Source organism: Anguilla anguilla, chromosome 15, assembly GCF_013347855.1.
Source record: "Anguilla anguilla isolate fAngAng1 chromosome 15, fAngAng1.pri, whole genome shotgun sequence".
NCBI lineage: Eukaryota > Metazoa > Chordata > Actinopteri > Anguilliformes > Anguillidae > Anguilla > Anguilla anguilla.
This window is the reverse complement of record NC_049215.1, coordinates 599,689-624,229: the sequence shown is the minus strand read 5'-3', so window position 1 is coordinate 624,229 and position 24,541 is coordinate 599,689. Positions and strand designations below refer to the sequence as shown.

The 24,541-nt window shown below is 42.2% G+C and overlaps 1 protein-coding gene across 9 annotated transcripts in view; it reads left to right on the top strand.

The window, feature by feature from the left end:
• gulp1a (GULP PTB domain containing engulfment adaptor 1a) overlaps positions 1–24,541 on the top strand; it is a 146,044-nt gene that overhangs the window by 116,629 nt on the left and 4,874 nt on the right. For 6 of the 9 annotated variants that reach the window (XM_035394547.1, XM_035394546.1, XM_035394551.1 and 3 more), the window contains exons 3-9: positions 7,544–7,605; positions 9,514–9,585; positions 17,660–17,758; positions 20,793–20,930; positions 22,311–22,427; positions 23,320–23,406; positions 23,595–23,819. In XM_035394547.1, coding sequence (XP_035250438.1) covers positions 7,544–7,605; positions 9,514–9,585; positions 17,660–17,758; positions 20,793–20,930; positions 22,311–22,427; positions 23,320–23,406; positions 23,595–23,819 — 800 coding nt within the window. The remainder of the gene's footprint in view (positions 1–7,543; positions 7,606–9,513; positions 9,586–17,659; positions 17,759–20,792; positions 20,931–22,310; positions 22,428–23,319; positions 23,407–23,594; positions 23,820–24,541) is intronic. The other 3 variants (XM_035394553.1, XM_035394554.1, XM_035394552.1) reach the window with 2 other exon arrangements.

Below are 24,541 nucleotides of genomic sequence, written 5' to 3'. Positions count from 1 at the left end.
GGCCCCACCATCCTTATCCCTGGAAGCGCCGGAAGAGTTTATCGCGCCCTGCAGACCGTACAGGGGCTGCCACTGAATATTAAAGTGTAGATGAGCTATTCCTTCTCCCAATGGCGGCTCATGTGCGGGTTAAATGAGACGCTTTGCTCGTCTAGCCAGTTCCCGCTGGTGAGGGTGGAGGTGGAAGGCTGTCTAGCATTAGAAACCCAAAAAGGTGCACGAGCCCGGAGTTATGAGGCTGATGTGTGGGGAGTTATGGAGGCTGATGTGTGGGGAGTTATAGAGGTTGATGTGTTGGGAGTTATGGAGGCTGATGTGTGAGGAGTTATGGAGGCCGATGTGTGGGGAGTTATGGAGGCTGATGTGTGGGGAGTTATAGAGGTTGATGTGTTGGGAGTTATGGAGGCTGATGTGTGAGGAGTTATGGAGGCTGATGTGTGGGGAGTTATGGAGGCTGGTGTGTGGTGAGTTATGGAGGCTGATGTGTGGGGAGTTATGGAGGCTGATGTGTGGGGAGTTATAGAGGTTGATGTGTGGGGAGTTATGGAGGCTGATGTGTGGTGAGTTATGCAGGTTGATGTGTGGGGAGTTATGGAGGCTGATGTGTGGGGAGTTATAGAGGTTGATGTGTAGGGAGTTATGGAGGCTGATGTGTGAGGAGTTATGAGGCTGATGTGTGGGGAGTTATGGGGGCTGATGTGTGGGGAGTTATGGGGGCTGATGTGTGGGGAGTTATGAAGGTTGATGTGTGGGGAGTTATGGAGGTTGATGTGTGGGGAGTTATGGGGGCTGATGTGTGGGGAATTATGGGGGCTGATGTGTGGGGAGTTATGAGGCTGATTTGTGGGGAGTTACGAGGCTGATGTGTGGGGAGTTATGGAGGCTGGTGTGTGGGGAGTTATGGAGGCTGATTTGTGGGGAGTTATGAGGCTGTTTTTTGGGGAGTTATGAGGCTGATGTGTGGGGAGCTATGGAGGCTGATGTGTGGGGAGTTATGAGGCTGGTGTGTGGGGAGTTATGGGGGCTGATGTGTGGGGGAGAATGTGAACAGGTGGCGATGCATTATTCCAGTGTAACATTTGATTAACCTTTCTGAGGGAACTCGGACAATCACTTAGCTCACTTTGACAAATCTGTGATGTTAACTCTTTCAGCGCTGAACCTTTCTGCTGGATCAGATTGCAGTGCATACTATACCAAGATATAGCGTAAACATCCTCTATAAAATAAACAGAATCGCCTGTTATGCATATGTATTTGTGTGTACAGTATAGCCATTGTCACAGTTCTTAATATTATTTTTATATCTGATATATGATAATGTATTGTACAGAATTTAATGTCATGGGACATAATGGAAGTTGGTGTGCGTACCTGCGTGCGTGCGTGTGTGTGTGTGTGCATGTGTGTGTGCGCATGTGTGTGTGTGTGTGTGTACATTTGTTTGGATATAAAGAAAGGATTAAAAAAATTTTGGTCAATAATTCATGTCTGTTGCTGCAGTGAATTTCTGGTCCTCCATAATCTTTATGCTCATAATCCGGCCCTTGTTTTCCCATGCAGGGCTAAAGCTCTAGCTCACTGTGAAGTGTATCATTTCCATTGCACAGTGCCTTCTATTTGTCATTCTAATGACAACAGATAAAGGGCCTGGACCTGGACTGGAAAATTAGATGCTGAGAGAATATTTTGGAGCATGAATTCAGCGTAGTGCCTGACCCACCAAAAAAAAAGGCATGCTTTCTTCTCCATCTGCACAGAAAGTCAATTTCAAACTATCCTTCACTATGATAGAGATTGCATCTTTTTTAAATCGGTACATCATAAATCACCTCCTCTAAAGCCTGAATGTGCGTTACAGTGCTCCAGTAGGACTGGGCAGAGGGAGGCGTGCGCACCCTCTAGAGAACCCTGTGTGGAGGGGAGGGGCTTATGGGCCTGTCAGTTTTGTGGTCTCAGCCTTGACCCTGTTCTCCTTCAGCTCAGCGTCCCCATCAGGGGACTGAAGCCTGGAGGCCTGTTTGGTGCAAACACTCACCTTCTTATCTGAAAAGGAAGTTGTTGTTGATTTAGACCTTAAACATTGTCTGCATTTATTTCTATATTTCTGTTTCTATTATATTGTTATTGATCTCAAAAGCGAGAAAATTACTCTCATGGAACATTTTTTGACAAATTTGTTATATGTTTTGCTTAATGTCTAGAATTGTCAAAAATGTTATACCTGTATATGTTTGTCATTTTTTTTTTTTTTTAGGTACGCTATTTGTAGCTATTTTTGGTTATAAAAACATTGAGCTGAAGACTAGTGGATATGTTAGAGAAGAGAGATGCTGTTGATGATATGCAATCAGAAGCACAAATCTGAAGGTCAGAGAACTGTAACAGAGGCTATTTGCATAGCACATTCTTCAGACTCACACATAGTGTTCCACATACATGAATCACAATGTATTGTACATGCATGCAAGCAAATAAAATATAATTCATAAAAAACAAAAATTATGCTGCAGAAACAGTCTTAAAGAAGTCTTTTAACATGGCTTAAAAAAATTGGTAAGTGTTGATATTGGAAGCATAAAATAACATCTCGGGTGGGCAAGGAAAGATGGATTCATTGCTATATTCCATAGCTACATGTGCTTTTAATTATTTAATCATTTGATTTGCATTGATAAGCTTACAGGTGAATGCTAAATGCTATTTGTGTGCCTCTGTGTGAAGCCTGTTATCGTGGTGTAGTCTGTTAATCAGCCTGTGTTGGCATGTCCAGATAATTAGCTAATTGAGGCAAGGTAATTGGCTGAAATAGAAACCTGCATAGATACTGGCCCTTTGTGTCTGTCTCAAAGTGTGGGGGAGCATTTCTCAGGTGTGGGGAGAGTTCCTCAGGTGTGGGGGAGTATTCCTCAGGTGTGGGGAGAGTTCCTCAGGTGTGGGGGAGTATTCCTCAGGTGTGAGGAGAATTTCTCAGGTGTGGGGATAGTTCTTCAAGTGTGGGGATAATTCCTCAGGTGTGGGGGGGAATTCCTCAGGTGTTGGGGAGCTAGAGCTGATATTATATCTGTGGGGTTGGGGTTATTGTGATAAATCCAGAAGAGCCCCTAAATAAATCAGTCCCCTCTGGAGCTGTCTTTTCATCATCTCTTCTGTAAAACGGCAAAATGGCGGGAAGCACAGACCATTGCGTTCAATCTAAACGCAGTTTGTTATTGAGAAGACGCTCGGCCAAACGTTTCTCTGGGACCTACACTGGCCGCAGGTCCATTGACTTTTTCTAAGCACGTGCCAAATGCTCAGAAAAGCTAGCGGATCATATAGCCGTCGCTCCCCGAGCTGTGATTTATGTACGTCCTCCACTTACAGTTTTGTCCTAGAGCACCATTTAAATGTCATCATTAGAAGAGGACAGAGGAAAAAAACAGCTCGAACCTCTGCGGCCTCTGACATTCTCACTCCATTCCAAATGCAAGCTGGCGCATGCTAGTCTCGTTTAGCAGCGTTTTAATCGATCCCCCCCCCCCACACCAGAGGGGGCAGTCACGCTGAGGACACTGGCAGTCATGCTGTAAATAATTGCACAGACATACGATTCCTTACAATGCGGCTGCCCTTGCCAGTGTTTAATTGTGATTTGAAGGAACGTTGACTTAAACGTGTCATTTACAGTAGCTTTGCAAATTGACCTTTCAGTCAGTCTTCCAAAGTCCTGCAGGGTGGGGGAGGGGGGGACGCGTGACCTTTACTACGGACCATGGGGGTGGGGGAAGGGGGGGTGGGCAGAGGGAGGAGCCCAGCAGGACTGAACAAGCGAAAGCCGGAGATGGATGAGTACATGCAATCTGTAATAAAACTAGGCCCTGGACTTTAACTGCTTAATAAAATGCAAGGCTAGAAATGCCAGCGCACACTCTATTTATCTTCCGTTCAGACCTTAAAATAGGGTGGTTATATTATGAACAGGGAATCAAGAGTCATTGCTTTCTCTTTCACCTGAATGAAAAATAACCCCCACAGTTATGCAAACGAAACGTTATGCAAACGTGTGTGCGCGTGTGTGTGTGCATGAGGCATTCAGCCTTTTCCAAAATGTATAATTATTTATTTGATTCCATGCTTAAACATCTGTTGAATGCAGATGCTAGGCACCATTACTGTAAAGCTCTCTTTGAAGGATTTTCAGTAATTTCCGCAGGAATTTTAAATGTGAAAATGAGGGATTAGCTGTCCATTTTGTCCTGAGAATGTGAAAATGTGGTGCAGGGTTTTAAGTGTATGTGAGACTGCCTCACTGGGTATTTCTGGAATTATGCCTAAGAATAAAACTACAGATAATGAGCTTGGTAACTTGATGGTTGCTAAGCCTGGATTTTGTCCCTTGTAGGCTAGACAAAGAAGAATCTAATTATAATTAATGAATACTTACAGACATAGAATCTGCTCACTGCCCTGCTCTGATATTACTAAGCTCTACAGGACTCTGTGGTTGCCTGCCTCAGATAACTCTCTGATGTCTTGTAATGCAGACTTCAGAAAGATCAAAGTAAGCAAGCCAGTTGGCACACTTTACTAACATGATGGTGCCTTGTAAATATATGTACAGTGTTGTAGAGTAATGATGTTACTACAAAAAAGGGTCATGATTCATGTTTCCAGCAGTTACCGAGGAGCAGTCAGTCTCTCTGTCTGGGGCTCCTTCCTTACTCTTCCCTCCTCTTCCTCATATAAGCTGTGCTGTAGTGACAGGAATTGGTGACAGGTGATGGATTTATTGAGTCATAGCCGGCCATATTTTATTGCTCATGCTCAAATTCAGAATCATCACAAAAACCTCTTCATCATCCTCATCTCCACAGCAACATTCATTACATTACATTACATTATAGGCATTTAGCAGACGCTCTTATCCAGAGCGACTTACACAACTTTTACTTAGCACTTTACATTGTATCCATTTATACAGCTGGATATATACTGAAGCAATGCAGGTTAAGTACCTTGCTCAAGGGTACAACGGCAGTGTCCTTACCCGGGATTCGAACCTGCGACCTTTCGGTTACAAGCGCAGTTCCTTACCCACTGCGCCACACTCCGTCCTACATTCCCTCCTGCCCTGATGGTAGGGGGGTTCCAAGCTGGGTCCTGCTGTCCTGTACGGTTGCAACCTGGGGTCCTACACTGGTTTCACACTGGGGCTCCATATGGAGGTTCCACACTGGGGTTCTACACTGGGGCTCCATATGGAGGTTCCACGCTGGAGTTCTACACTGGGGCTCCATATGGAGGTTCCACAATGGGGTTCTACACTGGGGCTCCATATGGAGTTTCCACACTGGAGTTCTACACTGGGGCTCCATATGGAGGTTCCACGCTGGGTTTACATTTGGGGGGGAGGGGGGGGGGTGGGTTCCACTCTGGGGTTCTGCACAGCAGTACAGTGCAATAACTAATTTGTCAAGAATATTATTTTTCACTAATTTTTCATTGTTATTATTTTGACCTTTTTTTCTTTGTATTTTTCCAGCCAAAGCAGAGTTAATAAAAAGTGCACAGTCATAAAATGGCAGTTTGTCTGCCAGTGCAGCCTCACTGTTTTCACACTGATGACTCAGGGCGTGTGAAAACTGAGCATGTGTCCTAAATGTGAAAACTGAGCATGTGTCCTAAACGTGAAAACTGAGCATGTGTCCTAAATGTGAAAACTGAGCTTGTCCTAAACGTGAGAACTGAACATGCATCCTAAATATGTCTTATGGTGAAAGGGCTCCAGCTGTGTTGGCAGCTGCCCTCCCGGCCTTAAGAGAGAGCCCCCTACCTCCCCGCCGAGCTGGGGCATGTCTGTCCTTGCCCCACCCGTCCCCGGTCCAGGCTGGGGCGTGTCTGTTCTGATGCTGTGACCCCCAGGTCTGGATCCCTCCCCATCACATCCATCACCCCGCATTGCAGGAGTCAGCACGCAGAGTTCTTCAGTGTGGTCTGTGAAGAAGAAGAACTGCTCCTTCCCCCACAGTCCCTCACTCAGAGCACCACAGAGAGCCTCACTTCACACATTCATTACGTTGGAAGCCCATGTTACGATTAAATCCAAAGCATGCACTTCTAAATCACAAACGAGTCTTCTGCTGCCCTCACATAATTGAGCACCGAAAGTGGCACCTCAGCCCCATCTGTCAACAGAAGGCACTGAGGGAGTCCTTTAATAAGCATGCGCTAGCTTATCACTTCGACATGTCAGCCATTACAGCAACAGAATATACTCAGAAATTTTGTATTTTAAAAATATGCTATCTATTAACCAGATCAAAAGCTATAATCTATCCATCCATCCATTATCTATACTCGCTTATTCCTGGTCAGGGTCATGGGAGGTGCTGGACCCTATCTCAGCATGCATTGGGTGAGAGGCAGGACTACACCCTGGACAGGCCATCAGTCTATTATAGGATACACATACCATTAGAAAATATATTGAAAACATATCATAATATACAGTATAGACAAGCATGCCAATGATTGCTGCCGTCAGATATTGAAATATATGCAGTATATGAGTTTTATTTTCAAAAAAAATAAATATTTTCATATTTTTACTGTATTTCAGTATATTCAGTTTCCATTAGGGAGTTGTCAGCTATTTCTGGTGCTTGATAGATCGTTTAAAAACAAAGACATAATTTCATTGTAATAAATGGATTACTTTCTGTGTGAATCATCATCCTGCATTTAGTAATTTGTCAGTAGATTGAGTTAAATCTACAGCATGACTAAGACTCTACAATAGTGCTCTGGCATCTCTACTGGTGTCAGCTGCTTCTGAAGCTAGTTGTGTCTCAGCTAAATCTCCTGTGCCTGTGCTGGTCCTATACTTGTACCGGGTCAGTGCTTGTACTGGTTTAGTACCTGTACTGGTTCTGCACCTGTGCTGGTCCTATAACTATACTGGTTCTTACCTGTAGCGGTTCTGTTCTTGTACTGATCCGAACACCTGGTCTGTAGTGTATGGATAGCTCCTATATTCTACAGCTGGTCTGTAGTGTATGGATAACTCCTATATCCTACAGCTGGTCTGTAGTGTATGGATAAATCCTATATTCTACAGCTGGTCTGTAGTGTATGGATAACTCCTATATTCTACAGCTGGTCTGTAGTGTATGGATAGCTCCTGTATCCTACAGCTGGTCTGTAGTATATAGATAACTCCTATATTCTACAGCTGGTCTGTAGTGTATGGATAACTCCTATATTCTACAGCTGGTCTGTAGTGTATGGATAATTTCTATATTCTACAGGAATGTACAGGAACCCTGGGGTTTTCTTAGAGCTCTTTTCCACATGATTAAATGTGTAATGGTGTATGGCATTAAGGTTGTGAATTGTGATGGTTATGAAGTTGGTTGACCACCTGTCTTCAGTGAATGATGGCGTGACACCAGCTTATTCATGTAAACGCTGTAGCATAAATCACGCTTTGGACTCGAGCCTTTTGTCATTTGTACTGGTTCATTCATTTCATTTTGTTGTTGTTTTTACTCCTCTCTTTCAGATAAGTCCTGGATGCACACTCCAGAGGCCCTGGCAAAACATTATATTGCATATAATGCCAAGGTATGTTTCAGGGAGATGATTTATCTGTTCGCATTATTGTTTTTGCAGGAATGGATGACCATTTATTGAATGAGATTTTTAAGCCAAGTCTGAGCTATGGAAGACCAGATCTGCTCCTCTGGTTAGGAGAATATCAGGGCTCCACACCCTCTACTCTCGGCTCAAAGCTCACCCGCTTTTCCATGGCATGTGCCGTGCTGCCATGCCAGTTTAGGAACTGGTCCTCTCATTAGTTTTCTCTTTTGGTTGGCAGAACAACAGTATTATTTATTAATCTGGATTGGTTTATAGGATTTCTATATCTTGCATGGGAGTGCTGGTATTTCAGATCACACAATAGCTGTGAAATGAAGAAAGTTGAGCGGAAACCGTAGGTTCAGTTGATCTAAAGCTGGGTTTAGGAAAAGACTAGTGACCTCAGCTGTGATGTAGTGCCTACACAGATGCCTATACACTGAATTACAATCCAGTGATTGGACTGCAGCTGTGTCCAGCTGGAAGAAGCACTGTAGAGAGACTGGAAGTGGTAGGTAGGGCGGCAGTGACGGTTCACACAAAGAAGAAGTGGGCAGCTGTCGGCCCATCCCCACACTGGATCTGGGGTCTGCCTGTGCCGTGATCCCGGCTGTGGCTTTGAACACAAGTGTGTTCTGTGCAGACCCAGCCCTTGGGCTGAGCATCTGCTGTGGACGTCTGGAGCGCAGACAGAGGTGATGGCCACTGGCTTGTTTTCCACCGATAGCTAAAGGCAGGGGAGTGGGTGTGGGTGTGGGAGGTAGAGTGGGTGTCGATATGGGAGTGGGTATAGGAGTGGATGTGGGTGTGGGTATGGGAGTGGGTGTGGGAGTGTGTATGGGTGTGGAAGTGAGTGTGGGAGTGGATGTGGGAGTGGGTGTGGGTATGGGTGTGGGAGTGGGAGTGGGAGTGAGTGTGGGAGTGGGTGTGGGAGTGTGTACAGGTGTGGGAGTGAGTGTGGGTGTGAGAGTGGGTGTGGATATGGGTGTGGATATGGGTGCGGAGTGGCTGTGGTAGTGTCCTGTGTGCAGTCTGCTGTAAAAGTGTCCTGTGCGCTCTGTAGAGGAGAGGGAAATGGGCTGGGAGAGTACACTCTTCCTCAGCTTCTTCCCCACAGGAAGTCCACTGCCACACGCTAACATTTAGCAACTGCGCATGTCTCACCATACATGAAGATGAATTAAATTAACTGGGCAAAACCAAACTGACGCAGTTATATGTGCCCTGTTTGAAAAGTTTTCAGCTGAACTGCTTTGTGGTTAACATTAATAATTTTAAGTGTTGAGTGACTGTGTGACTTGTGTGGCCGAATTTTAATGGGAGATACTGTATAATTTTAAAAATGCTGCGCACATGGAATTGCATGACAGAAGGTGAACAGCACCCTCTGTTGGATAGCCTTATGGTGGCTGGGGGGTGGGGGGGGGGGGGGGGGGGATTAAACTTCAAACTTTAAAAAATGATCAAATGAACCACTCTCTCAAGTAATCAGTCAGGCATCTTTTCATCTCTGTAATTCTTGCCAAAATCAAAGACGGCACCCTGAGACAATAAGTTTTATATTTGAATTTGTTTAAACAATTTGCTGTTGATGCTTGCACTGTGTTATTTCATTTAATGTATTTTCTGCAGAATTAAAATATGTTTGCATAATGTATTGGTCTGCTGTCCTCACTTTGAAATCAACAAATGTATTTGAGTTTCTTTGGAAGAGCTGGAACCGATTCTTTGTGCTTCTTCTTATGGCCTTTCCTACCTCGCTAAATGTGTAATTACTGTGCATTTGTTACCTTAGCTATGAAGCATACATAATTTGTTGTAATTGCTTACTGTGTGTGTGTGCGTGTGTGTGAGCGAGATGCATTTTTATGCTGTTTTCTAATTGAATTATAGTTCCTTGGAAACACAGAAGTTGATCAACCTAAAGGCACAGAAGTTGTGAGAGATGCAGTGAGAAAACTGAAAGTAAGTTGTATGTATTATCTTTTCATTTCAGTAGTGTTTAATGCATTACCGAGTCATTTCAGTAGTGTTTAATGCATTACCGAGTCATTTCAGTGGTGTTTAATGCATTATCTGTTCATTTCAGTGGTGTTTAATGCATTATCTGTTCATTTCAGTAGTGTTTAATGCATTACCAATTCATTTCAGTAGTGTTTAATGCATTGCCAATTCATTTCATTAGTGTTTAATGCATTACCAATTCATTTCAGTAGTGTTTAATGTATTATCTGTTCATTTCAGTAGTGTTTAATGCATTACCAATTCATTTCAGTGGTGTTTAATGCATTACCTGTTCATTTCAGTAGTGTTTAATGTATTACCTGTTCACTTCAGTAGTGTTTAATGCATTACCTGTTAATTTTAGTCGTGTTTAATGCGTTACCTGTTCATTTCAGTAGTGTTTAATGTATTACCAATTATCTCTTTGTATAGTGGTGTTTTATGCATTCTAATTTCATTTTAGTACTGTTATGTATCATCTGTTCCTTTTAGTAGTGATGTATGTATTATTCATTCTTTTTAGTACCATTTAATATAACATTCATTCAGTTAGTCAGGATCTATCCATCATCTATTCATGTTAATGCTTTAATGCATTGTATATTCATTTTTTATTGGTTCATGCATTATCAATTAATTTCAGTTGTGTTTCATGTATTATCTTTTCATTTTAGCAGTGTTTTATGGTTTATCTATTCATTTCAGCAGTGTTATATTATGTTATGCTCCTTACAATAATCTGTATGTTGTGTGCCCAGTTCTATAAGCTCAAATAGATGTTACTCAAGTTTGCTCATAGATTTCTATTTGCTTGGTGTTGTGCTAAGACTTCATGGATTACATGCAGATGCATAAACTGCCTGTGTACTCCTGCGGTCTGCACCACTCAAACAGAACATGCATACTCTTGCTGGCTGTGGTCGTTTGGGCGATGAGGCAGGCTAAGCTGAATTGAATCAAAGCAAATTGAAGTGAATTGAACAACAGAAATCTAAATGCGTGTCAGACCCTCCTTCTCCATTATGCAGTCAATTTGATCTTATCGTATAAAACTTTATTGCCCCAGAAGTCCCAGGGGAAAGAAGTCTGATTGCAGTATTTACCAAGACATGCAACTCAACATTTAATCTGGTTAATAAACAGTTAATCAACTGAAAATGTTTTATTAATGTTTATTGTGTGGTGGTGGTGAGGTGGGGGAGTGGGGTGAGGGGGGTGGTTGGTTATGAAAACCAATGGTTTGTTAAACCACTGATATAAACACAGCAAATATAAAACCTGTGGAATCATGAGCTCCAGGAAGTGCCAGAACATTTTGGCCAAGAAACGGGCCTCACCTTGGCTCAAAGCCTAAACTAGGCTGCAGATGGGTCAAAACACCACTCAACATTATCTCTGGGATGGGAGGGCACAGAGCAAGGAGAGGGGGTGTGAATAAATCTGATATTTAAAAAAATACATAACTTTGATGAGAAATAAATTATTACTTGAGTAATTGGTTTTGTATTAAATAATCAAATTTTCCCATTTCTTGGGAATACAGTATAGCTCATTACTTGTATTGTGTATGTTATCACACACCCACACTCAGAAGCACAAACTCACACACACACACGCAGGCAGACACACACACGTGCTCACACACACACGCAAGCACACACTCACATGGTCACACACGCACACTCATACGCTCACACACACACACAGGCAGACACACATGGTAACACACACGCACACACACACACACACACACACACGCGCAGGCAGACACTCACATGGTAACACACACACGCAGGCAGACACTCACATGGTAACACGCACACACACACACACACACACACACCTAGGCAGACACTCACATGGTAACACGCACACACACACACACACACACGCAGGCAGACACTCACATGGTAACACACACATGCAGGCATACGCTCACATGGTAACACACACACACACACACACACACTCACACACACTGCGGTGATCTGTTGTGCTAGCAAAAGGGCCAGAACACTGCTGTCCTTGGAATAAGGCGTAAATATTTTTTTATGTCCGGAGAATTTTCAGAGAAGATTTCTAGTGTTGCAAATTACTTTTAATGAATTGATTTTCTTTTTGCATATTCATTTCTGTGCATCATTTCACGTGCTAATATTTTCCTCAGAGATATGCAAGACAGCAGATCTTTTGACTGAATGATGCACATCTTACTGTAATGCTTTTTTTGATAGGAAGCCTTTGCTACACTGACATAGCGCTGTGCTGTCATTGGCTCGTCTGAACTGCGTTCAATGGTCTGTAACTTTTATTGGAGGTTTTGTGTAATTATACTTAAAATTGAGGCATTCATTTTCAAAAACCTATCATCTGATTATTGTGTGTGTGTGTGTGTGTGTGTGTATTAGGGCTGTCAAAGTTAACGCGGTAATAACGCGTTAACGCAAATTCGTTTTAACGCCACTAATTTTTTTGTTGACGCATTAACACACATTCTGTTATGATGACCATTTGCCCGACCTGTATGCTGCGTTCAAGACAACTCGGAACTAGTAAAAAACGAGGTCCGACTTGTGAAAAAAGCAACTGAACGGCAGTCGAACTCGGAATTACATAGCAAGCCGTTTTAGCTTTAATTTATTTCTATAGGATATCTAAAATTCAAATTCTAACTAGTTAGAATGCAAATTCTTGATATCACAAATTCGATTTTAACTAGTTAAAATGCCAATTCTTGATGTCGGAAGTTATATTTTAACTAGTCAGATTGAAAAAGTTTTTCTCATTCATTTCAATGGGAGTTGGAACTTGACCTAGTTAAAATGCCAATTTCTGATGTCAGAAAATCAATTACTGATATCAACAATATAATTTCAACTAGTTAAAATACCTATTTCTGATATCATGAATTTTTTTAACTAGTTAAAATTGGAATTCTTGATATCAGGAATTCCGTTTTAACTAGTTAAAATTGGAATTCTTGATATGAATAATAGAATTTTAACTAGTTTTAATTAGAATGTCCAATTTTAACTAGTTAAAATACAATTCGTGATATCAAAAATTCCTATTTTAACTAGTTAAAATTTAATTCTTGATATCAAAAATGAAAGGTCCCATTGAAATGAATGGCGAAAACGCTTGAATTATAACTAGTTACAATTGAATTTCTGATATCAAGAATTTGCATTCTCACTAGTTATAATTGTATTTGTGATATCCTCTATAAATGAATTAAAGCTAAAACGGCTTGCCATAGTATTATAGGTCGGATATTCGAGCATCATTTCTGAGCTCCGACTTTTTTTACTTCCAGATTGGTGACGTCACAGTAAGATAAATGGCGGCATTTGTAGTTCGTGGTAAGAAAGGAAAATGGTGTATTTAGGCTTTTCATGCATTTTCATTTGGGTGTGTGGTTATGTGATATGCGTTAGTATCATTTATGTTTCCCATTCATAATAGCAATGTGTGAAATTTAAACGTTACGATATCCATCAGCAACTTTTTTCGCTAGCCAGCTTAGCTAGTAAACGTTGTTTTTCTCAGAAATAAATGCTGCAAATGATACAACGAAACACCTGATAGTGATAGCATATTTACATTTCAGTACTACTACAGCCTAACTAGTTTCGCGGTTTCACTCTATTTATTCACTTAATATACTCCTTAACAATAAAATAAAGCAGCGTTTTCTGTCGGAATCCATGTTTTCTCGAGTAAAACAGCGTGAACGCAGTTTTTCATTGTCTGGGCATATTTTTCAGAGGAAGCGAGCTGCCCTGTCGTCCGTCAATGTAAACAGGCTTGTCTGTTTTTGCACCGGGTTCGGTGCAAAGAAATAGAAGTAGCCTATAACCTAACTGTTGTATCCAAAGAAATGGGAGTATAACCTAACTGTTGTATGCAAAGAAATGGGAGTATAGCCTAACTGCAATATTCTAGTTCGAGTCCTAGTTCTGTATTATACTCCCTTTCCACTGTTTCCTGCTCACTTTAGCCTATTTATTGTTTGTTTTATTTTGTATCATCTTCTTTTGATTCCACATAGTAGAAGGGGATGTTTTCGTGAGCCTTTATTTTCCCCATGTGAGGTTGGACACAATTACATTGTGTGATTTGCTTTAGAAGTGCAAGGGATCCAGGGAATGATCTTCGAGAAATGGAAAATTTAGCTGACCAATGTACCTGTTGTACAATGTGTCTGTTGTCGTGAGGCATTGAGGTCCATCATTTTGTGTTAATGCTTTAAAAAAACGGGATGTTTTAGTGAACCTTTATATGTGTAAAGTTAGACACGTTACATTGTGTGAGTACTCATATTACTAAGTAATGTTAAATTTAGCAGGTCAATATGCCCATCTGTTGTTGCCTGTTGGGCTTGAGTTTGCCATGTTATGATTCGAGCATATTTTTTATGCTAAATGCAGTGCCTTTGATGGTTTCTGAACAATATTTGTCATTGTTTTGGGTTGTTAATTGATTTCCAACAATAAATAAACATACATTTGCATAAAGCAAGCATATTTGTCCTCTCCCATGTTGATAAGAGTATTAAACACTTGAAAAATATCCCTTTGCGGTACATTTTGAACAGATAAAAAATTTGCGATTAACTATGGACAATCATGCGATTAATCGCGATTAAATATTTTATTTGATTGACAGCCCTAATATATATATATATATATATATATATATATATATATATATATATATGGTAAATCCATGAATGGCTTCAGATTGCATTGTATGGGGTTACTATGTAATGTATTAAGCATCAGCAACAGTACAAGAAAGCAATTCCATTATTACAATATCGACTTACATCAGTCCATCCGTTCCGAAACACAGATCGAATGGCAGTTCAGTGTATTACCAGGTTCTGAGCTGTTGGGTGCAGGTCCTTGATGATGTCATGAAGGACCTTACATAATGGCCAACGAATATTTTGGTCTCATTGCATATCTCCTCCCATTGTTAGAGGCAAATAAAAGTATTCTCTCTTGCTAAAATACCTTATTTGAATCAACCCCCATTAAAGGTCCAGGCTTGCAAAATGAAGTTCATGTAATTTATTGACAAGGCCATTTCTTGTAAAGCTGTACAGCAATGACATAAATAAAGTTTGTTACAAACTTGCAATGTTTATTTATTTTTTTCGTATATCTACGCAGACAACAATATATCAGAATTAGCATATAATTACTAGCATTCATCTAGACTAACCATGGTCAGGGGATTGTAAGAACGATATGTCTTCCAATTTATCTACATTAATTAAGTCAAACACAATAAATATAACACAATTAATGCTGCCTGAAGCATATTAAGATTTATTGCAGTGTAATTACATCATTTTCATCATTAACTATTTGTAACGTGTCCTACTTGTAATAAAAATTGCAAAATCGCAGGCTTGTCACTAGTTCAACTACATTCTACAGTCAGTAGTCAATGATGCCACAGTAGATACATATTTTAACCTTTCGTATTTTAACAGCTGTTCATGCAGTACTTATAGCCTTTCATTTTGAGCATATCTATTGCCTGTACGACCATAGTATAGTTCAGTTGAAATTTTTCTCACTCTCTCTATCCTGCTGGCTGTGCGCATGCATGTATGTAAGGATCAGAAACCTGTAGTTAAGGGTCTTTTAACAATAATAGCATTCTTACATTTCTCTCCAAGAGTGGCGGAAATCATTTCCAGTCCATTACCTGGACTCTATTGGCGCCCTTTGGAAGAGCGGTTATCTGTTCCTTTTTATAAGTGATGGATAAAAGATTATTATGGTGCCATTGTTAAAATGTAGCAAAGTAACTGGCCCTGTCTGGTCTTAAAGTATGGTCTTAAAGCATGTTAAAACTGAAGGAAAATGATTTGACCAGTACAGTATGACTTATGTGGTACTGATTTTATATTGTCATATTATTTGCTCATGGCAGCTAAATTACAATACAGAGTGCAGAGTGTAAATATGCAAAGCAGTGTGTGTATTTCGGATACATGTGGAAGATAACGGAAACTATTGCTGCTGTGGGGTCACAGAAAACATGGAGATCTTCTTGTTTTCCTCACTCTGAATGGCCCGTGATCCCAGCTCATTAGTTGGGAGTTTTACTCATCTTATTTATAGAGGACCCAAATCTTATGTTAGTATTTTTTATAACATAAGACTTGAATGCTAGGATAACAGAAGCAACAGAAGTTTCTGAGACTGCACTACTCAAGTCTCAGTCTCACTGGCTTGTCTCTCAGGTGCCAGAAATAAGCAGGTTATTTTAATTTCTCAGTAGAACAATAGAGAAAAATAAAATTGTTGTTGATTGTAACACACAGGCCAATTTAACAGTGAAGTTAAACTCAGAAATTCTTGGAAATAGACTTAGCAAATGTGCAGTGAATTGCGTTTTTCCTCTGGCCTTGGACATTCAAGGTGAAAGCACAGCTTTAGTGACCCTGGTATAATCATTTCATTAGGCTTTCCCTTGGGAAATGTAGTGGCATTATGTGTGTGTGTGTGTGTGTGTGTGCGTGCGTGTGTGAATGCATGTGTGTGTGCACGCACATTCATGTGTGTGTGTGCATGCATGTGTGCGTGCATGTGTGTGTGCGTTCATGTGTGTGTGTGCATGTGTGTGTATGTGTGCGAGTGCATGTGTACATGTGTGTGTGCATGTGTGCGTGTCTGTGTGTGCATGCATGTATGCGTGCATGTGTATTTATTGAGGTAAGCGTGTCAGCATCAGCTGTAAAATATCGGTGATGCAGTCGTGTATAGTGATATATTTATTGACTGTATTATCTAGTCAAAATGAATTAACAGCTTTGTGTTTATAGTGTGTGCATGCTGTATGGACTGAATAGCTGATTATTAAGAAAAGTTGTACATTTTAAATAATAATCACATGTTATTGATTATGGAGGATTCCGTCTATCCATCTTTTGGAGAAGACTGTAGCACATTCTTGCTTGTGGAGCTGTCTTGAATGAAGATGAATGGCTCTTTCCTGGCTGCCGACAGGCCCTGTTTGTTTGGAGCGCTTGCAGAGATAAGCGCGAGTCCCTGCTTGTCTCTCAGACTGCCTTGGCATTATTTTTTACACAGCCCTCATTTGTCAAATGACCCGGCATAATGACTTTGGCGGCTTCTGCGTGTGCTCGGCTGTGTTTCAGTCAGAGTTTTTATATGGAAAGTGAAACGGTGCAGAGGAGCAAACGAGGGATAAAGAATTACACATCACTACAATAACGTCGCTCTGCTAATGATGCTAAAAATGTTCTTGGGTTAAGCCAGGGGTGTCAAACTCCTGTCCAGGAGGACCACAGTCTCTGCCGGTATTTGTGCTTTCCTATCAATCAGCGGCCAGTTAAGGGCATTGAGAGAACGGTCTGTGGATTTTTTAGTCCATCGGTGGCTCAAATGAATCACTGGCGTGAATTCTGACACCCATGATTTAATCTGTGCAAACAGCGGTGGGGAAAGGATTCAGGCTGAGTTCACACTTGATCAACCCCTGGTTCCCTATTTGAATTATGTTTCCTCTTCTTTCACATATTTATGTATTATCCTTCCGTTAACCCTTTTCTTTCTTCCTCTGTGTTTTCCCGTCCTTTATTTCTCTGGTCTTAACCACAAAGGCAGTGGATGTCAAGTGTGGAGTTCTCATCTAACCAAGGTAAGAATGATGAATTCAGTCTTGGAGTTATTTTTCTTCCTGGGTGAGATGAACTCCACACTTGATGAACACATTTTTTCTTTGCTTTTTCTACTTTCTTGCATTCTTGTGTTACAAATGGTATGCTCAAATCATTTTTATTTTTCCAAGAGGAAAATTGACAAAATAGAGATCAGTGTTATGTGTCCAGCCAGTTGAAGCTCTTCTTACCTTGATCTCATTTTTCCTCTGGTTAGTTTGTGCGTGGAGTTCCTTCTTACTGGAGCAAAAGCACTCAGTACTTAGGGGTGCTTTTCCAGCGTAGCGCCTGCTTTTGAAGGGCCCAGTTCATTTGTCCCTTCTACCTTCACAGTTCCAGAGGCATATCAAGAAGTCTGAGGGCCAGAAAACTCCGAAAGTGGAACTGCAAATCTCAATCTACGGTGTGAAGCTATTAGACCCAAAAACAAAGGTGCGTTATAATGTGCAATGCCGTAGTCTCTGAGTCATACACAGGCTTTGCAAAGCTGTGCTTCAGAAGGAGTATGTAATGAGGTACTGCCTTTAACAACTTAAATTTGATTAAACTTGTCAATATGAACAAACAGCTTTGTGTTTGTAGGTTTTTGTACACTCAGCTTACATCAGGTCACAGTGTTGATTGAGTGGTTGATCTTTAAGAAAAGTTTAACTTTAGAAAAATCACTGGTTATGGGTTATCCATCTTTTGGAGAAAACTGTAGCAGATTCTTGCATTTGGAGCTGTTTTGAACCTGGACTATTGGCTCTTTTCTTGCTGTTGACAAGCTATGTATTTTTGGATGGTTTACAGAGATCAGCACTAGTTAAAAGAATGTATCTCCCCTTGTGAACAATAAAATGTCATGAACAGAATGTTTCATTCAGAATGTTCTGGCATTGTAAAATGTAAAATTATGTACGCAGAGATGTACCCAGATATAAAATGTCACATCTGTCTGTATTTCCCTGCCATAATCTTCTTTTGATGAAAAACCCAAACTTGTTGAGTTTAACTTCACTATCACAGTGAAGAATTAATGGGACAAGGCAAGGCAAATTTAACAAGATTCCATTTTTGCTGGAACAGGAAAGAACATTTACATCTTACAGCATTATCTTTCCTGTCACGGAGGTGTCAAATAACCTCCAAGGTTTTTGTGTCATTGCCTTTTGGTATTAATGGTACAAACTACAGGCAATGTGCAGTCTTTTTTTATAGCGTACCCAAAACTATTCTTCAGGCCAAACCGCTCCTCTGTCCTAACTGTTCGCCTTTCTAAATTGTTCACAAACATTAGACACTTCGGGTACTCTTTCGGCAAGAGTGAAGTGTAAGATAGGGGTAAGCACACACGTTGAGCATGAAATATCAAATGTGGGAACGAGCAACAGTTCTTAGACACTGATGACACCGCTGAACTCAGGCAGTCTTGTCACTGACAGGCTATCCTGCAGTGAGTCCTGCTTATTTTTAACAGGCATTTCAACCAAAACGAGGTTGAAAGGTTAAGACTCAAGGTAGTCTCATTATAAGAATGCATGCTTGGCAACATATGTGCTGCAAACCCCAAGTAGTAAGCAAGGCTTTTTATGCTTTGTTTTTTTATTTATTTATGTTTTTTTTTAGCAATTCTTTATAACTTGGTTCAGTCAGGACATTTATAATTCGATGATTTAGACCCACTGAACTCAATGGGACCATAACTGAGTTAAATAGGTCTAGGACTTCTTATATACACACAACTTCAGAAGCAAGGTTGATCTGCTGACATCATCAGACCAGTGCGTCTGCTGCCCCCCAGTGGATGTGGACACAGGTGCGTTTGCTGTGTACACTGGGTGCAGTAGCGTTGGGCCTCTCGTCCTCTGAACGTCTCAGTGAGCGATTGAGCTGTTTCTGGCTCCACTGTGTGGCGTTTCATTCGAACAGAACCTGGTTCTCAGGTTTTAGAGGGATTTGTCATTTGGGAAATACATATGACCTCCCATATGCTCATGGGATATACAGTTAAATGCAACTGTATGGGACTTACAATTAATTGGGACAGTGGCACAATTGTTGTTGTTTTCGCTCTGTACTCCAGCACATTGGATTTGAAATTAAAAAATGAATATGAGGTTAAAGAGGAGACTGTCAGCCTTATTTAGAGGGTATTTAATTGTAGGAATTACAGCCCCCCCCCCCCTATATATTTAGTACTTGGTTGCAAATCCTTTGCATTGGATGATTGTCTGAAGTCTGCTACCCATAGACAACACCAGACCCTGGATGTCTTCCCTGGTGATGCTCTGCCTGGCCTGTACTGCAGCCATCTTCAGCTCCTGCTTGTTTTTGGGCCATTTTACCTTCAGTCTTGTCTTCAGAAAGTGAAGCGCATGTTCAGTTGGCTTCAGGACAGGTGATTGGCTTAGTCAGTCAAGAACAGTCCACTTTTTTGCCCTGAAAAACTCCTTGGTTGCTTTGGCAGTGTACATGTGACTATTGTCCTGCTGCAAGGTGAAGCACTGTCCAATGAGATTTCAGGCATTTACTTGAAATTGAGCAGATGTTTCTGTACTTCAGAATTGTCTTACAGATGATGGGGGTGCTTTGGATCATGATCAGTTCCTTTCTTTCTCCACACTTTTCTCTTTCCATCACTTTGGTACTGGTCAATAACTGCCCCAGCTGTCGATAAGACTTTGTTCCAGAACTCTGCAGGTTTTCTAATGCCCTTTTCAAGAAATTCTTTACAAATCTATGCTTACACTCTAGAGTGCTCTTAATCTCTTCAACAGTTGAAAAGAGGTTACTCTTCACAATTGAAAGTATTTTTTGGTCATCCACTGCAGTGGTCCTCTGTGGTCATTTGCTGTTGTTGAGCTCAATATCATTATATCGAACAGTTGTTATTTTAGTCCTCATGTTGAGAGACAGCAGCAACAGACTCCAAATGCAAGTCCCACACTTATAATTAGCTGTAGACCTTTTGTTAGCTTTCTAGTGCATGAACTAATTGTGCAACAACACACAGCTGGCCAAGAAACAACTGAACAGCCAACTGTCCAATTACCTTGGGGGGGGGGGGGGGGGGGGGGTATGTCTACAAGGGCTGTACTTCCCACACGGAACTGCATTATTAAATTTAAGCTGACAGTCTGCTCTTTAACCTCATATTAAAATATGGGTGTTTTTTTTTCTTTTTATTTTAAATAAGTGAAACAATAATTTTAAAATGTGTTTTGTGTTTACTCGGGTTCCCTTTTGTCTGATATTACATTTTGTCTAAAGATCTGAAATCATTCAGTGTGACAAATATGCAGTAATTGAGGAAATCGGGAAGGGGCAAATAGTTTCACATGGCCCAGTACATCATGCCTTCCCTGACATGGGCAGAACAGCTCAAATGGTACAATGCCAGGCTCAATAACGAATGAGGCGAAAGCTCAGTGTTTGCTCATAGTAGAGTGCACTCAGCTTTGTCATGTGATTTATCTTCTTTCAGGATGTGCTGTACAATTGCCAGTTGCACAGGATATCATTCTGCGCTGATGACAAAACTGACAAGAGGATTTTCACCTTCATTTGCAAAGACTCCGAGTCCAACAAACACCTCTGTTATGTGTTTGACAGTGAAAAATGCGTGAGTATGTCCTCTGCCTGTGGAACTTTAGGAGAGTTCTGTGCATGCAGGGTGATGGCATTAGGGGGCGCACTGTGTGTGCAGGGTGATGGCATTAGGGGGCGCACTGTGTGTGCCGGGTGATGGCATTAGGGGGTACACTGTGCATGCAGGGTGATGGCATTAGGGGGTACACTGTGCATGCAGGGTGATGGCATTAGGGGGCGCACTGTGTGTGCAGGGTGATGGCATTAGGGGGCGCGCTGTGTGTGCAGGGTGATGGCATTAGGGGGTACACTGTGCATGCAGGGTGATGGCATTAGGGGGTACACTGTGCATGCAGGGTGATGGCATTAGGGGGCGCACTGTGTGTGCAGGGTGATGGCATTAGGGGGTACACTGTGTGTGCAGGGTGATGGCATTAGGGGGCGCACTGTGTGTGCAGGATGATGGCATTAGGGGGTACACTGTGCATGCAGGGTGATGGCATTAGGGGGCGCACTGTGCGTGCAGGGTGATGGCATTAGGGGGTGCACTGTGCATGCAGGGTGATGGCATTAGGGGGCGCACTGTGTGTGCAGGGTGATGGCATTAGGGGGCGCACTGTGTGTGCAGGGTGATGGCATTAGGAGGGGCACTGTGTGTGCAGGATGATGGCATTAGGGGGTACACTGTGCATGCAGGGTGATGGAATTAGGGGGTACACTGTGCATGCAGGGTGATGGCATTAGGGGGCGCACTGTGTGTGCAGGGTGATGGCATTAGGGGGTACACTGTGCATGCAGGGTGATGGCATTAGGGGGCGCACTCTGTGTGCAGGGTGCCGGCTTTAGGGGGCACACTGTGTGTGCAGGGTGATGGCATTAGGGGGCACACTGTGTGTGCAGGGTGATGGCATTAGGGGGCGCACTGTGTGTGCAGGGTGATGGCATTAGGGGGTGCACTGTGTGTGCAGGGTGACAGCATTAGGGGGTGTACTGTGCATGCAGGGTGATGGCATTAGGGGGTACACTGTGTGTGCAGGGTGATGGCATTAGGGGGAGTACTGTGTGTGCAGGGTTATGGCATTAGGGGGCGTACTGTGTGTGCAGGGTGATGGCATTAGTGGGAGTACTGTGTGTGCAGGGTGATGGCATTAGGGGGCGCACTGTGTGTGCAGGATGATGGCATTAGGGGGTACACTGTGCATGCAGGGTGATGGCATTAGGGGGTACACTGTGTGTGCAGGGTGATGGCATTAGTGGGAGTACTGTGTGTGCAGGATGTCGGCATTAGGGGGCGCACTGTGTGTGCAGGATGCCAGCATTAGGGGGTGTACTGTGCATGCAGGGTGACTGCACTGTGTGTGTGTATGAATCAAAGCCAGCTCTCCTGTTAACGGCTCCACCCGTTGCGTTTTAGGCTGAGGAGATAACGCTAACCATCGGCCAGGCGTTTGACCTGGCGTACAAGAAGTTCCTGGAGTCTGGGGGGAAGGATGTGGAGACGAGGAAGCAGATTGGAGGCTTGCAGAAACGAGTGAGACCCCAGATCCCCAGATTGGCCAATACCACTTACTCCTGAACATTACATCATCCATTTCACTGCCTTAGATTATGAGGGGAATATTCACAAATATTTGCTCAAATGATGTTGATATCCATGCAAACATGTTCTTTTAGATTTTACTGGTTGGCTATAGCTTTCAGTGAATTTAAACACTGTACAACTGTTTTTCTGTGTTTAAAGTATTATATTTCCTTTTGATGTTAGACATGTCATTTCTTAACACAAGAGCTGGAGGTCTGACATGGTAGGCCTGTTCTGTAATGGTTATTCTCATTGATCTCACTTCTGATTGGTGGCAGACTGAACGGTCACATTGCTGATTGGCTATAATCTGAAATGCCATGTTTGTTACATCATTCAGTTTCTGAATGAGCCGAATCAATCTTCCCTTCAATGGCCAGTATGAGCTTTTTAGTTTCAGGATGAAAAAAATATTTCATTTAATAACTCAACCAAATAAAATAAGCTTAAAGAAATGGCTCACTTAGACCTATATATAAGATATAAAGCCTATATATAAAGCTAGCAGGTATCTATATATAGAATCGAACATTCACAGTTTCAGAGTTGCTATCTTACTACTTGGGAAGGGCCTCCAATCGAAATCTGTTGAGTTTAAGGCATTGTGGCAGTCTTAGAAATGATGGTATTCTTAACAAATAAAACTGGAATCCATAGAGGTGCCGGTATATTGTTCCTGCACACAGATATATTTGATTATAGGAGTAAGTTATAAGACATTATTGCTTTTTTACAGTTTGAAAACTTTTTTTTATAATTCTTTTTTTACTGTTATTAATGCAAAGTGTCTTTTCTGTCACCTGGTTTTGGATTAAAGTGTTTTTTTCCTTCTGTTTCTTAGATTCAAGAATTAGAAACAGAGAATTCTGAGTTGAAAAAGCAACTGCAGGTTCTGGAGGAGCAGTTGATGCTAGCCCAAGTGTCGCCTGTAAGTTTAGGAATTAGGAATGAAAATCACAGCCAAACGTCTGCTGTGAATCAATGTGAATTTGATTGCAGCCTCTTCCTCTGTGAATTTCAGTATGACTGTCTATCCTCTGCTCCAGGTCTTGTTTTCTCTTTGTTCAGGAGTGCTTCCCTCTCTGGTTAAATGCGCTTTGTTTGATCTCTCTACAGCTTCTGCATATAAACTCTACTAACGAGGCCTACATGACGACCAGGCCGTCCTCTCTCTTCTGGTGTCACAACCTGACTTCGTTCTCCTGCTTAGAAATCTCTTCTGTCACTCTCACTCCTATGAGCTCCCCCGACTCTAGCCTGTCCGCTGGCCTGTTAACCCCTCCCCCTGCTAAACCCCCTCTGCCAAAGCCCCGCAGCGGATACAGCCTCCCCCGCCCTCGAGTAAAGCCTGTTACTGTCTCTGCTTCTCACCTGCTCCACTGCTGTGTGTGTGTGTGCATGTGTGTGTGTATGTGAGTGTGTGTGTGTGTGCATGCGTGTGTGTGTGAGTGTTTGTGTGTGTGTCTGTGTTTGTGTGTGAGTGCGTGTGTGCATGTGTGTGAGTGTGTGTGGGTGTGTGTGTGAGTGTGTGTGTGCATGTGTGTGTGTGTGTGTGTGTGTGTGTGTGTGTGTGTGTGTGTGTGTGAGTGCGTGTGGGTGTGTGTGTGAGTGTGTGTGCATGCGTGTGTGCATGTGTGTGTGTGTGTGTGTGAGTGTGTGTGTGCATGCGTGTGTGTGTGTGTGTGTGTGTGAGTGCGTGTGCGTGTGTGTGTGAGTGTGTGTGTGTGAGTGTGTGTGCGTGTGTGTGCGTGTGTGAGTGAGTGGGTGTGGGTGTGTATGCATGTGTGTGTGTGTGTGTGAGTGTCTATGTGTGTGTGTCTGTGTGTGAGTGTGTCTCTGTGTGTGTGTGTGTGCTTGTGTGCGTGTTTGTGTGTGCGTGCATGTTTGTGTGTATGTATGTGTGAGTGTGTGTGTGTCTGAGCATGTATGTACATGTGTGTGAGTATGTCTATCTCATACAGAATATGCATGTTTCTAGGGCTATCACAGTTAGCAGTGATGGTGATGTCTGTTTACTGGACTAGCACAGTTAGCAGTAATGGTGATGTCTGTTTACTGGGCTA